Below are 13,388 nucleotides of genomic sequence, written 5' to 3'. Positions count from 1 at the left end.
AACCCCGTCTCATTTGAGGCGGGGCCACACTACATGAGGTGTTGTCAATGTAACTGTTGATCAGCGTTAACAATGAACAATTAAAATTTCAACAAAGTATTTATTGTATTTCCATTCTGTTTGCGTTAGTTTTAATTGATCTTGTTTTATGAATAATCGACATATCAATAAACTATTTTTCTTTCGATTTTTATCTTATCTTCGCAAGCCCTTGACATAAAAGCGTTTCATTGACTGACTTTCGGTACACCGCCAACAAGATATTTTCGTTATTAAATTATCTGAATAAAATTGTGCAAAATATCCTCACATCCTGGTATTGATTACGTGTATAAGAAGAGAATAACAGGTTAGTGCCGTGAATCTGGCTCGGCTGCAGAATGCATCGCTTGAGTCGAACTGTCATATTTGTTTTATATCTTAACAAACTGACGTCATCAAAGATACAACGATTCAATACGTTCAAGGAAATAGTTGGACAAATTTGACAAAAACTGACAGACAGTTACCGATGGATATACATATTTAACATGACATTTTTGCTCTAAAATCATTATTTCTGCAGACGAATTTATTTCACTGACACTAATACATACTTTGAATGTTTATGTCGCCAGTTTCGGCCTCCCGTGCCCATGGCCATGTTGAAAGTTTCCATTATAACATTTTCCCCCAAGCTTCTTCTCAATGCATGCTTCCATTGTATTCCTAAGAAGTTCTATAAATACCAACAGGGGTGCGTTTCAGATATATTTTGCAATCTGCCATTATCGTAAATTTACGATCATTATAACGACCAACTTAACGATAATCATAAAGGCGTTTCAGAAACGTCTCGTAAACTATTATTATTGTTGTGCCATGATCATAACTCTGTAGTGACTAAGGCGACCTGACCGAGATATTCTGCAAATACACATACCTACAAATTTGGTGGTGATTGACAAAAGGATTCATTATTTAATTGCAAAATACACAAAGAAAACAATTCTTTTAAAATGTCATGTAAAAAAAAGTAGATCTGACGATACCCAATTCCGATTAGCGATACTGAAGTCTGTAGACCTAAAAACTATAATACAGCATTTTATTCAACAAGTATTCTGACCAAGTTTCATAACATTTGGATAAAAGCTATTAATCTTGGACATGAAATATTAAACGCCGAGTTGTTAACGACATCCGCCAACCCGGTTTTCGCTATTTTAGAACTCTTTTTTTTCTTTGAATTATTGGCTTATAAAGGAAAATAAAACCGAAATAACGTTTATATTTTTATTTTCCAAACAAACAAGGTATCAGAGCATCATTTTACAACACCAAGTTACTATTCCTGTAAAAGTTCAACATCGAATCCAGCGATAATTTCCTTAGTTCTTTACAAAAACACTTCCTTAAAAAGTTTCACTGTTTGCTACATCAAAAGAAACGTTTACAGTTTTAAGGTTAGGATGAGCTGTCACAGGAACGTGACAAATGCCCCCGATTTGGAAAGTGTCGGAGTGATGACCCCTAGGCTTCTTAATATTTCTGTGAAGTTTGATCGAAATCCTAATAATTGAGCAAGTTTATAATAATACAGCCGAGACACAATAGTAACAGCCGGACAGTGCAACTACTATATATACTTTTAGGGGCATAAAACACTAATTTAACTGCATATTAGGAAACACAAAAATGCCAAACATATCATGGAATGAAAGTTCAAATAAAAGACAGATATTCATTCAAATATACCTAAAGGCTATTCCAGTTAAACATATTAACCCGTGGGAGGGGTAGTTTTTTTAATAGTTTATGGGTTGGTGTCTTTTTTCGTTAATTTGGACCCCAAAAGGGTAAAATTGCTTCTGTAGGAGTTGGTATAATTTAAAAGTGCTTTCCACCGGGGGGGTTATATGTTTAAATGGAATAGCCCTAACAAAAATAGTTAACAGAGTATTTCTGATTTTTACTCAACATATTTAAATCGCCAACTCACGGCTAAAATAATGACTATTTACACCATTTCTAGATGCAGTTTTGGCAATATGTACAAGGATTCCTAACACCATTTGAATAATAGCACTGCCATGTTTGCGTTGAAACAAGAGAGATATGTTTGTTGAAACCCGAGACAAAACCTCTCAGACGTCATTTACTATGGATGAAATAGCACGAAGTACCAATGAACACCTATATAATGAACTTGACATTAATTGTAGCAAATATACAATGAGTCTTGATGATGATTTTTTTTCCATAATTTTTAAAATATGAATACAAAAAATACATCCTGAAAAACAACAAACAAAACTTCAATATCTAGATGCATGATGAAAACTACATAACAAATATGTACACTTGAACACTTAACACTTTTGAAGTGTTTGAATTTGAGGCTATGTATACTACTTTATAAAAGTATGGCAATAGCTTAAAAACAACTTGAAAGCTTTCATTCGACTTATCATACACATGATACAAGAGTAGCAAGACTTTCACTCCACAAAATAATCATTGATCAGATCAAGTTATAATACTTTATCAATATAATCAATACAAAAATAAAGCTAAAACTAACAGGATGTGAAAACCAAACATGCTAGAAGAATAAATACGCATTTATTCTACAGGGCTTCCAATATCATGTGGAGAACCGTAACAGTGACTGAAGGTGGAACATTTATAAAAACAGTACAAAATTATGTACAAATATATCCTATTCATAGAAAATGTTCTATATGAAGAACATGAATGTATGTACAATATCTATGAAGTTCACCTTTTCTTTACATATCTGTACAAAACATCCACCATGTCTAAAAATTAAATTCACATAGTTTTATCAGTTATGTCACAGATGTGAGTGTGCTTACCAACATGAATAAGACAAAAACTCAGCAAAACTCTTTCACAATTATTTAGCAACTGACTTGCTGTTTTCCGCACAGTTTGAACACTAGTTACTATCACAACCCTTACTCTAATCAAAACGACCATTCTAGTCCATATCACTGTCCTCTTCAGCTGGGCTGTATGTCGGGCTGGTGGGTGAATATTTCGGGGTGGTAGGTGTGTAGGCGGGTGATGAAGGGCTGTATTGGGGACTTGAAGGGCTGTAGGAGGGGCTAGCGGGGGAATATTGGGGGCTTGAGGGCGAGTAACTCGGACTTGCGGGGGAATATTGAGGACTCGAGGGGAAATATGTTGGGGATGTTGGGCTATACTGCGGGGAGCTTGGGGAATACTTGTGAGACCCTCTGTCACTCGCAGCTCCTGGACTATATGCAGGGGATGATGGGGAGTATGCCGGAGAGGAGGGGGAATATTGAGGGGAACTGGGGGAGTAGCTGAAGTTTGTCGGGTAGTAACTGGGAGATGCAGGGGAATATTTTGGACTGGAGGGGGAGTAGGAGGGGGAGGTGGGTGAATAGCTGGGGGACTGGGGGCTGAATTTCGGGGAGGAGGGGGAATAAGATGGGGACGAGGGGCTGTAATTGGGGCTTGACGGCGAGTAGGAGGGGCTCGTAGGGGAGTAACTGGGGCTTGAAGGGCTGTAACTTGGTGAAGAGGGGCTATAGTTGGGGCTACTTGGAGAATAGCTCGGTGAAGTTGGAGAGTAGCTTGGACTCGTTGGGGAGTAGCTTGGGCTTGTTGGGGAGTATGACGGGCTTGTAGGGCTGTAGCTGGGGGAAGTTGGGGAATACGAGGGGGAAGTGGGGCTGTAACTCGGGCTAGTGGGCGAGTAACTCGGGCTTGTTGGTGAATAGCTCGGACTCGTCGGAGAATAGCTAGGACTAGTTGGACTATAGCTTGGTGAGGTTGGGCTATAACTGGGACTAGTCGGGCTATAGCTGGGGCTTGTCGGAGAATATGACGGACTGGTAGGACTGTACGATGGACTTGTCGGGCTGTAGGAAGGACTTGTTGGCGAATATGAAGGTGACGTCGGACTGTAATTCGGCGATGATGGTGAATATCCTGGACTTGTTGGACTGTAGCTTGGCGATGTTGGTGAATATCCAGGACTCTGTGGTGTTCCACCAGACATGGCTGGCGAGCTCGGTATATATGACGGCGATGTTGGACTGTAACTTGGTGACATAGCTCCACGTGGGCTCGGAATGTAGGGGCTCGAAGGGGAGCTTGGGGAGCCAGGCTGGGGGGACCATGCAGGGCTGTACCCAGGACTGTAGCCACTCTCGGACTGAGATGGTGAGAAACCAGCTGCCCCAGGGGTCATGCCGCTGCCAACACCCGGTGACCAGGCACCAGCATAACCAGGTGTGGCACTCTGTTGCCATGGGGTCATCTGAGGAGACATTCCAGCAGCTGGGCTTGCCCCTCCACCAAAGAACATGCCTGTGCCAACTGAAAAATAGGGAATATCATTTTAGGTTATATTTTGGCTACCGAAATTAAATTTGTTTTGAAAGCATATTTTCAATCTTGATTTTCAAACACCATCTGATAGAGAATAATAGAAAGCAAAACATGAGTTTCTGCTCACCAATCATGTTTCCAAAGCAACACGAGATTCTCCTAAGCACATCATGTTTCCAAGGCAAATTTGATAGCACTGATCCTGATCAATACTTACTTTTGAACATTGTCTTAGGGCTATTTCATTTAAACATATAACCCCCAGGGGAAGGCACTTATAAAATATAGCAACCACCCTACAGAAGCAAATTTACCCTTTCAGGATCCAAATAAGCAAAAAAAGACGCCCAACCATAAACTATTTAAATAATTGCCTTCCCCCGTGGGTTATGTTTTACTGGCATAGCCCTTAGATAAACATTGAATTGAATATTAAATGCCACTTATGATATGTCTGAATGATAAATGCACTAAAAATAACTACACAACAGAAGCACGTACCCCCTCCCATCATGCCGGCCCCGATGTTGGTGGGTATCTCTATGCCGTATTTACACTTTTCTGCGTCCAGGAGCAGGTCAAAGCACCCAGTCCCGATACGGGCTAGTTGACCCAACATGATGGCCTCTGACACGCTCTTCATGGGATCACATTCTGCGTGGGCAGCCGCCTCCATCAGGATATCGACCTGAGATAGAAATACAATTGTTGAATATGTCCTTGTGTATTTTAAAGGCAAATATTAAGAAATTGTAAAATGGGTAGATCCAAAATAATAATTAAAAGACCACATCCAATTATTTGTATACTTAAATCCATTTATTAAATCCTTCAAGGCCTAAAAATAATTCTTAAAACAATAATTACATTTCACACTTGCTTAGGCAAGTTGCCAATATTCTTTTAATGAAAAAGCAAAACAAATCATAAACTCACTGTTTCCTCAAACGAGCACCTAGCCAGTGCCCCAGTTTCCTGTCTGTTGATGCCGTGACGCGTGATGGCCATGAGATGGCCCTTAGCAGTCATCACGTCACACAGCAGGGCCAAGTGACGGTAGTTTACGTAAGAACCATCGAACGAGATTACATGATTCATCTCCTTCTCAATGGACTTACGGACAGCCTCAATTCCAAGGGTCTAAGGAATAAAAAATGTAATAAAAATAAGAATTGTTGAATTATAATTGATTCTTATCATTATTTTTTTCATTAAGACAATTAAACTAGCAGTGTTGCCTCAATTGATAAAAACAGCATCTAGAAAATGTCAATATCATTTTGTTATGTAGCAAGTTATACGAATGCATTTAGGAGATGATTATGAAACTCTTGAATTTTCTGAAATTCCCTTATAGCTTAAGTCACCAAAAAATGTTTAGGATATCCTTTGTTTCTTGTTGAAATCTTTAGAAGGTTTATGTTTGAAAACAGGTACGGTAAAAGATTTACCTATAAATCAAGAACTCCCTGCACCACATTATACAAGAATCAGAAGTAAGACCAATTGTTTAGTGACTTAAGTGCATAATCAGAGAACATTTGATAAACACAAAACATTAGAATTGTAAAGGAACTCACAGCAAACACTTCCACAATATCATTGGTAGTTGTCCTGATGGGGTCCACATCTCGTTCACTGAGCACTCTCATGAGTGAAGTGCCGTCAGTTTCCAGAATCCACTCGGCAATGGCCTTAAACTCGCCCTCGTCGGTGATGAAGATGCGCTTCTTATCATCAGTGTTGGGCAAGTGCATGTACACCTGGTAAATACAGACCATGGATGATGTCTTGCGTTAAACCAATAATCACAAAATTCAATGAGGAAATAGTTTTTTGCACGAGCCTGAATGTTTGCATTTCTACAAAGAATACCGATTTTAGAACGTTCAGGCTCAACTCTATTCAACTCATAGGAATTTTGAAAAATTTAATTTTTACACTGAAAACAATTTTAATTAGCTTGTGTTAATTTTGATAACTTTTAATTATCAAGATATATGAATAAAATAAGCCAGATATTTCTGGTTGGCATTGATACATTGCAGAAATAAATCATAGTGGTGACATTATGGTAGGTAGCGAGTGTAGAAGTAAAACCCTGTATTCGTGTTACTGTTTACCTTAGCGATTGCTTCATTGCCCTGCAAGGACATATCTGAGAGCAGGTTGGCCTCAATACATCGCAGGAACACATCATCTTCCATCTTGTCTGCTGCTTCCTCCTCCTTGAATGAGCATTTGTAAAATATGGTAGATGGGAGAAAAAGCATATCTAAAACATGACAGCTGTTGGAAATATGAAAAAAAGGTAGCGAGAGAACATTGTTTATGCAAAACAAATAGAAATAAATAAATACTTGTAAAGCCTAAAAGGTAATTAAAATTTTGACAGCAATGGTCAAGAATTTGATGCTTAACAAATTCAAGGTCACATTAGTCTCAGACTTAAAAAAAAAACACAGATACTTTAAATATCCCTTTTTATACATGTGCCTTATTGCAGGGACTTCCCATTTTGAACTTTCTGTGCACCCCTAGGGCCCCTAAAATGACAATTCCTGAGTGTTACCCATTAAATTGGGACCCCATGTAAATACCAGAGACCCCCCCCCCCTCTGGAGATAGGTAAACCATGGTTGTCACAATACTTCCAGTTTCATAGGGAAAACCCTGCTTCTAATCTTTCAAAATAAATCTCTCCTTATACAATTTCTACAATTTTTTCATATTTTTATGACTAAATTCTTTACAGATTATGTTGATGATTTATTCTAGGGAATATTTACATCATGCATCTTGCTGTCATCAGAGTTCATGATTCTCAGCCGCAGCAACTTCTCAGCATTGTCGTCGTTGAAGATACAGTTCAAGTCATCACCAAAACCTGAAAACAAATATTTAGTATAAAAACAACAGTAATTGAAATTAACATACTTTTCATGCGTTTTGGTTTTTCAGTGAAAAGTAACAGTGGATTATATCCTGATAAACTACCGGTAACCGTTTGAAAAAATTGTTTATCAAAATATAACTTCTCTGTTTCTCTCATTTTAGCTCATGAACACATCATTTCCTGTAAGATGGTATTTGACTTAAGTTTGGCATAATCATAAAATTAAATTTCATTTAAGTGCTGTTTTTTTTATAAATGACAAGCATGATGTAAAAATGTTTAGTTTCATTGTAAGATCGTATTATATTGAACCATTGAAAAAACATATTAAAGTAATTTTGTAATACAACATCTAAAGTTTCAGAAGTTTCTAACAACAATGACATTAACATACATGATATTTGGTGAGAGAGTACAGATGCTTTATAATGTGAGCATTATAATACTGTACATTGTTTTTTTATTTACAATGTTTCAAATTCAAGGAAACCTTTGCTAAATCATGAGAAAACAATGTCAACAAGACTCATTTCAAAACATGTGGACGTACCAGCAGTGATTTTCTCCGATATGGACTTCATGGTGAGTTTCTTATCCGTCATTCTCTTCCTGTCCAGTTCAATACGCAGCAACCAGGCAGAGATCTTGCTCACATCAAAGTCCGGCATCTCGTAATACACGTTCACCCACTCCTGGTCTTCAGTGATCACAGTGTTCTGTGGGTCCGGATCGTAATAGATGGCCGTGTTGGCTGTCACCTTGCGTAGTGTTGTGTGCTCCAAACGACATAGCACATCCTGGAAAATAATTACACACACACATGTATGTTGAAAGTATGTTGTTTTCTTCTTTGTTTTTTTTTATATCATATTTTTTTATGTATTTACATAAAACTGGCCTCCAGTTATTCATAGAAGCCAACTGAAATAAAATCTTACAACATCCCCATCAACTATCTTGCTTTAGTCTTAAAGACAACAATACAAAATAGAACTTGCTGCTAAACAAGTAGAGTGCAAGTAAACAGCTATTAGCTCCTTTGAGATATTAATGACCTATCAGAATAAACCAATATTGCGAGAAGCCTGTCCCACATTGATTAAATCCTGTCCTATATTGCTTAAAGCTCGACTTATAGAGAAATCTGCTAGTAACCTCATTTAAGCTCTCTTTATAAAGCCAATCACCAATCAAAAACGGTTCCTACATACCTTAGCCTTTTCAGCATCTCTGGAAGCCTGGCCAATAAGGAACACAGTTAGTGAAGGTGTCTTGGGCTTCTTGGAGATGTTAGAACCCGGCGCACATGCCACTCTTCTTGAACACAGCAGGCACTGATTGACAGAAAGTTTGGATTCTTGTTGGACTCTGACCGACGTCAATTGACGGTGTTTGACGCTACACGTAACTTAAAGGTCCACAGTTTCACTGACGTTGATTCCGGTCTGTGGCCTTTCGTGCACCTGGAAAGTTTTATTTCGAAGTGCGCATCATGAAATTTAATATCGTGCGCGCGTTGGACAACATAAACTTTGTGTTTGAAGTTGGCGACAGTCGTCGCGGTGATGTAGATCACAATTACTACTCTTGGTCATTATATAGACAGCACTTTGATGACCGCATGCAGGTATGCACTTGGTGTCGTCACCATGGTAACAACCTGGTACATATACCAAGTTCCATGAAAGCCACAGGCGCCGTGCTTTGCAGGAAGTTTGGATTCTAGTTGGGATCGGACCGACATCAGTTAACGTGTTTGGCGTCACACGTAACCAAACAATTTACAGTTTATTGGACATGCAGTTTAGTACTGGTATATAGCCTGTGTTCCGATGCCATAGCCAAGCAAGGTGACGATTGAGATAATTCTACAGACGGGCAAGGACATTGAAAATATTGCATTAGAGAAATTAAAGTGTTTTATTGATAGGGGGAGGGATAGGTTGGATGGGAGGGGGTATGATCTTGTGTTCTTTTCTAAATGTGAGTTTCGAAAATATCACGTGGAACTTTTTTTATGAAATTGTTATCTGTTAAGCTTAAGAACACGAAGCCACATTCTCCTTTCGGTAAACATGCACTAAAACATGTTCTCGCTGCTCTGCATCGTTGCACATTCGTTATCATTTTGCAATCCTGACTGTACCGGAATGCTTTTAGAGCGTATATCTATTTTTTATAGATTACTTTTCAAGTCAGTTTGCCTCAATTTGGGGAACAACTAGCTCGCTTGAAATATGGCCGGAATATATTTCATGGCGTTTTTTGGATTAATTCACATTGGTGAGAATATTTTAATGAAGTAATGCATATTTAACTGTTATCAATTTTTTAAGTTGCATTTCAATGCAGAGAGCTCTCTATGAAAATATCTTCCTTTCTCTGTCTTATTTTATGAATTTAACATTGAATTGAAATACAATATGTGTTTTGACGTATTTGTCAAATTTAGCAGCGCTGTTTAATACAAAAGTGACCTTGAATAATATCACTATGCTATGTAATATATCTAAGGGTTAACTTGACGAGGTCTTTACCACTAGGCCACTGAGCTGTCGTATATCTTTAAGTTGCTGTTCTACGGCTATTACGTTTAAACATATGTTTTGATCCGAATTATAATGCTGGCTACTGCTACTTTAATTAAATAGCAAATTTTCACCATCTTGCTGGTGTTTTAGATAGTGCGACCCACTATCGAAACGATCCTAGTAGCTTTCTGGAACTCACTATCCGCTAATTCCTATTTTCCCGCCTTGTTGTGTAGCACGTGGCACCGACCCATGCACGAGTGCTCAGCTGATTGACGAACCATTGCGCAGTACGGGGTACACCGCGCAGAACCCGAGCATCGATCAGCTCTTTTGTGACAGGCAACTGGCCCCTGGATGGTACAAGTTCAATGGAGGTAAATTATGCTGGTTTTAATTGTCTCAACATAAATAGTATCAATTTAATTATATTTGAGACATTTAATACATGCAGACTTGAAACCTCTATTGTTTAGTGTGTTGAGTAACAATCCACGAAATATGTTTTAAATGCACAGTGCTTAAAATGTTAAATCCTTCTTTTCGAGAAATTTGCATTTAATATCTCTTATACGAGCAAGGGGGAGGAGTAATTTCGTTTCATGCAAACATTAAGTGAGAAAAATGTTTTATGGCAAACAAAATGGCGGATTTACAATACCAACTTTTGCCTGGTAAGTGGATTTTTTCTTTAAATTTTGAAAAATGTATGCTTCCAGTATGTTGCGAAAAATATATTCTTCGATCGGCATTTTAGTTTGGTATCATAACTTTAAAGATAAAAAAAATTTGAACAGATTGTGGCTTATTAGGCAATGTTTACAAACAAACGTGTTGATTTTATCCACAATTTTTTCGTATTTTCTCGGCAAATATGGCATATCTGTGCATGTTGTAAATGTGTTGCATGTATGTATTCCTATTTTCCAAACTTCATGGTTATTACTCGACTGTACATGTTTCCAGGCCGATGTTTTGTACCTTAACCCCCCCCCCCCTCCCCCATTATGTTTCTTGCAAGCACATTACCCACATTTTGCAATAAATACTGGTTAAACCAACTCACGTAGTGATGATCTAATTCACGTGACGGCATTCAAAAAGTCAAAATATCCTTTCGTTTGATTAATTTTGAAAGAACTTGAGTAATATGCATAAATGCGTGTCAAAAAGCCGTTTTAAAACACATCAAACTTATATAGCTGAATTTCCAGCTATTTCTCGTCAAGGGAGATCACTGCGTAGGCGGCTGTATATACATATTTCACATCATTGCTCTTCTTCGGGGCCCCGTCCGCTACGCAGTAAATATATATAGATCATTGAATAAACGGAGACATAGGTGAAAAATTGAAACGAGAATAAGGAGAAAGAGAGATAAAAAGAGGTGGTATGTGTAATAATACTAGCTTGGGAATGGATTTACGATCTTAATAAAAAATAAATCGGTGTAATAACTTTTTAAAAGCGTTACAAACATTTATTCCAACAAGCGTCAAATGCATATATTTAAATCAATGCATCATAAGTACTATCCTAAAGTCTATTTCACATTACTACACCACCACCATCCCCCCCCCCTCCACAATGGAAGAGTGTCAAACACACTTTTGTACATGCAAACACTGTCCTAGATTCGCTTTTTTGTAAAAGATAGTGTTCCAACATTCCAATGTTATTTACAGTAGTTATACAAAGAAATGATACTGTAATACTATTTTAACACACATAATCCTTGTAACGATTCGGCAGTTTGCGCTCCCGTTGTGCTCGTTGAAACATAGCGCAGTCTATGCCGCTTAAAAGAACCACGCCTTTGTTTTATTACCGGAGTTTGATAAGGTGATTAGTTTCATCAAACACTTCGACAAACCTGTTTCTGAAATAATGTTTTGACAGTGCTCAGTCAGACGTCCGTATTGAGAAAAGGGTTGTCGAAGTGTTTTAAGAAACTACACACTCAATCAATCCCTGGTAAAAGACCGAAGGCGGGGCTCCGTTTGCGGCGTAGATTGCGCTATGTTTCATTTAAAATGGTGAAGAAATAGGAAAGTTATCTTTGTTTAAAGTCTTCATTCGAAGCAAAATATTGCCTTCCGACGTAGCATTTATGACGCAATTTATCACGTGGTATACAGACACTGCCATGGCTAACACAAAATATATATCCGTTCTAATATGCCATTTGGAAACCTCTGTATGATTCGGCAATGGTCGTAGAGTTAGACATTGCCCGCTGTATTCTTGCGGCTGCCGGTTGTCACAATTGGTTTGCTTTCCCATCTCCATTGCATCCTGTTCTCATTAAGGCCACTTACGAGTTGATCGCGAAGCATCTTTTCTAGTGTCTCTCCAAATTCGCAAATCCTGACAAGTCAAGTAATTCCGTCACATAGTTTGATACATGTTTTCGAGCACGCCTGTTATGTTTAATTGTCTGAATATTTCTGATGGTTTATGATGAAGACGTTTTAGCTCATGTTATTTTAATTCAGCAAATTTTTCGCCTGATTTGACTGGCAAAATCAAATTGCACATCAGTTTGTATGTATTTGCACCAACCACTATTAATATAATCGCCTTTTTCTTGTCCGCATCAGTTGTTTCATATGCAATCAAATAATATTCCAATCTTTAAACGTACTCATTCCGATCCTCGTTCCCATAACAGAACTGTCTTGTTATTCCTTACAAAGCCATCCATCATCCTCGTCGTCAAGTATAATAACTTAAGATTTCATAAGCTTTACACACATTTTTCCTCGACAAGCATCACCGTGCAACTGAATATGCGTTGAACAATGCAAACCGTAAGTAAGATCAACCTACAGTCTATTCCATATCACTACATTAAGGATTAAAGCTGGCGACCACGTGTCAGACGGAGTATCACTGTAACACCCATCTCCCAATGTGGATGAACGGCACGCATCCTGCAGCTCTGGGGACCATTGTCACCAACACGATTTGCGCCATCGAAATGGACCAGGGTTGCTGCTCCTACCAAAGCACAGTCAATGTAAGACCACTTTGTGTATAGTGTATACAAGGAAGAACATGTAAGTCTTTGACGGCTTTACCTCATATTGCAATCGTGAAAAGTTAAGTCGTTTACTTGGCGTAACTTTATCCAGACTGATAACCCAAAACTGTCCCGCCGTGTACATATATACTATGCATTGATTTATATTTGTTCCTCATACCCATTTTGAATTAATTTACACAATACAAAAATTTTCAATAATTTAAGCGAAATATAACCAAGTCACTACTGTTTTTGTTTTTTTTTGTCTTACTTAGCCAGACTTTTTACCGAAAGGTCATTGATAGATAAAGAGGGTATAAATCCCATTTTATGTGCTTTAGGAAAAAAACGTTATTCCTATGGATGACGTTTCAAATTATAACTTTGACCAGTGTGTATATCTTGTAAATACGACTTCCTTTCGACCAATTCATCATGTAAACCATTTGATACTGGTACATTCTACAACTGTTTTTATATTAATCTTCAGGTAACGAATTGCGGTACATTTTTCGCATATGAATTGGAACCCGCGCCCGGTTGCCACATGTCCTACTGTGCGGGTAAAAAT

At 38.1% G+C, this 13,388-nt stretch overlaps 2 protein-coding genes across 2 annotated transcripts in view; one reads left to right on the top strand and one right to left on the bottom strand.

Annotated features, from left to right (window-relative positions):
* Positions 1 to 2,983: 2,983 nt before the first annotated feature.
* On the bottom strand, positions 2,984 to 9,005 carry LOC128219202 (DNA-directed RNA polymerase II subunit RPB1-like). Its single transcript, XM_052927014.1, has 9 exons — positions 8,871 to 9,005; positions 8,473 to 8,595; positions 7,812 to 8,058; positions 7,155 to 7,252; positions 6,489 to 6,593; positions 5,946 to 6,128; positions 5,302 to 5,505; positions 4,867 to 5,053; positions 2,984 to 4,353 (listed from the first exon to the last, which is right to left on the bottom strand). The coding sequence occupies exons 1-9, from the start codon at positions 9,003 to 9,005 to the stop codon at positions 2,984 to 2,986; spliced, it is 2,652 nt and encodes an 883-aa protein (XP_052782974.1).
* Positions 9,006 to 9,475: 470 nt separating this feature from the next.
* The window catches only part of LOC128219909 (von Willebrand factor D and EGF domain-containing protein-like), a 32,380-nt gene continuing 28,467 nt past the window's right edge, over positions 9,476 to 13,388 (top strand). The window contains exons 1-4 of the mRNA XM_052928072.1: positions 9,476 to 9,544; positions 10,029 to 10,169; positions 12,648 to 12,811; positions 13,308 to 13,380. Coding sequence (XP_052784032.1) covers positions 9,499 to 9,544; positions 10,029 to 10,169; positions 12,648 to 12,811; positions 13,308 to 13,380 — 424 coding nt within the window. The 5' untranslated portion in view covers positions 9,476 to 9,498. The remainder of the gene's footprint in view (positions 9,545 to 10,028; positions 10,170 to 12,647; positions 12,812 to 13,307; positions 13,381 to 13,388) is intronic.

Source organism: Mya arenaria, chromosome 15 (assembly GCF_026914265.1).
Source record: "Mya arenaria isolate MELC-2E11 chromosome 15, ASM2691426v1".
Taxonomy (NCBI): domain Eukaryota; kingdom Metazoa; phylum Mollusca; class Bivalvia; order Myida; family Myidae; genus Mya; species Mya arenaria.
This window is presented reverse-complemented; position numbering and strand designations above follow the sequence as displayed.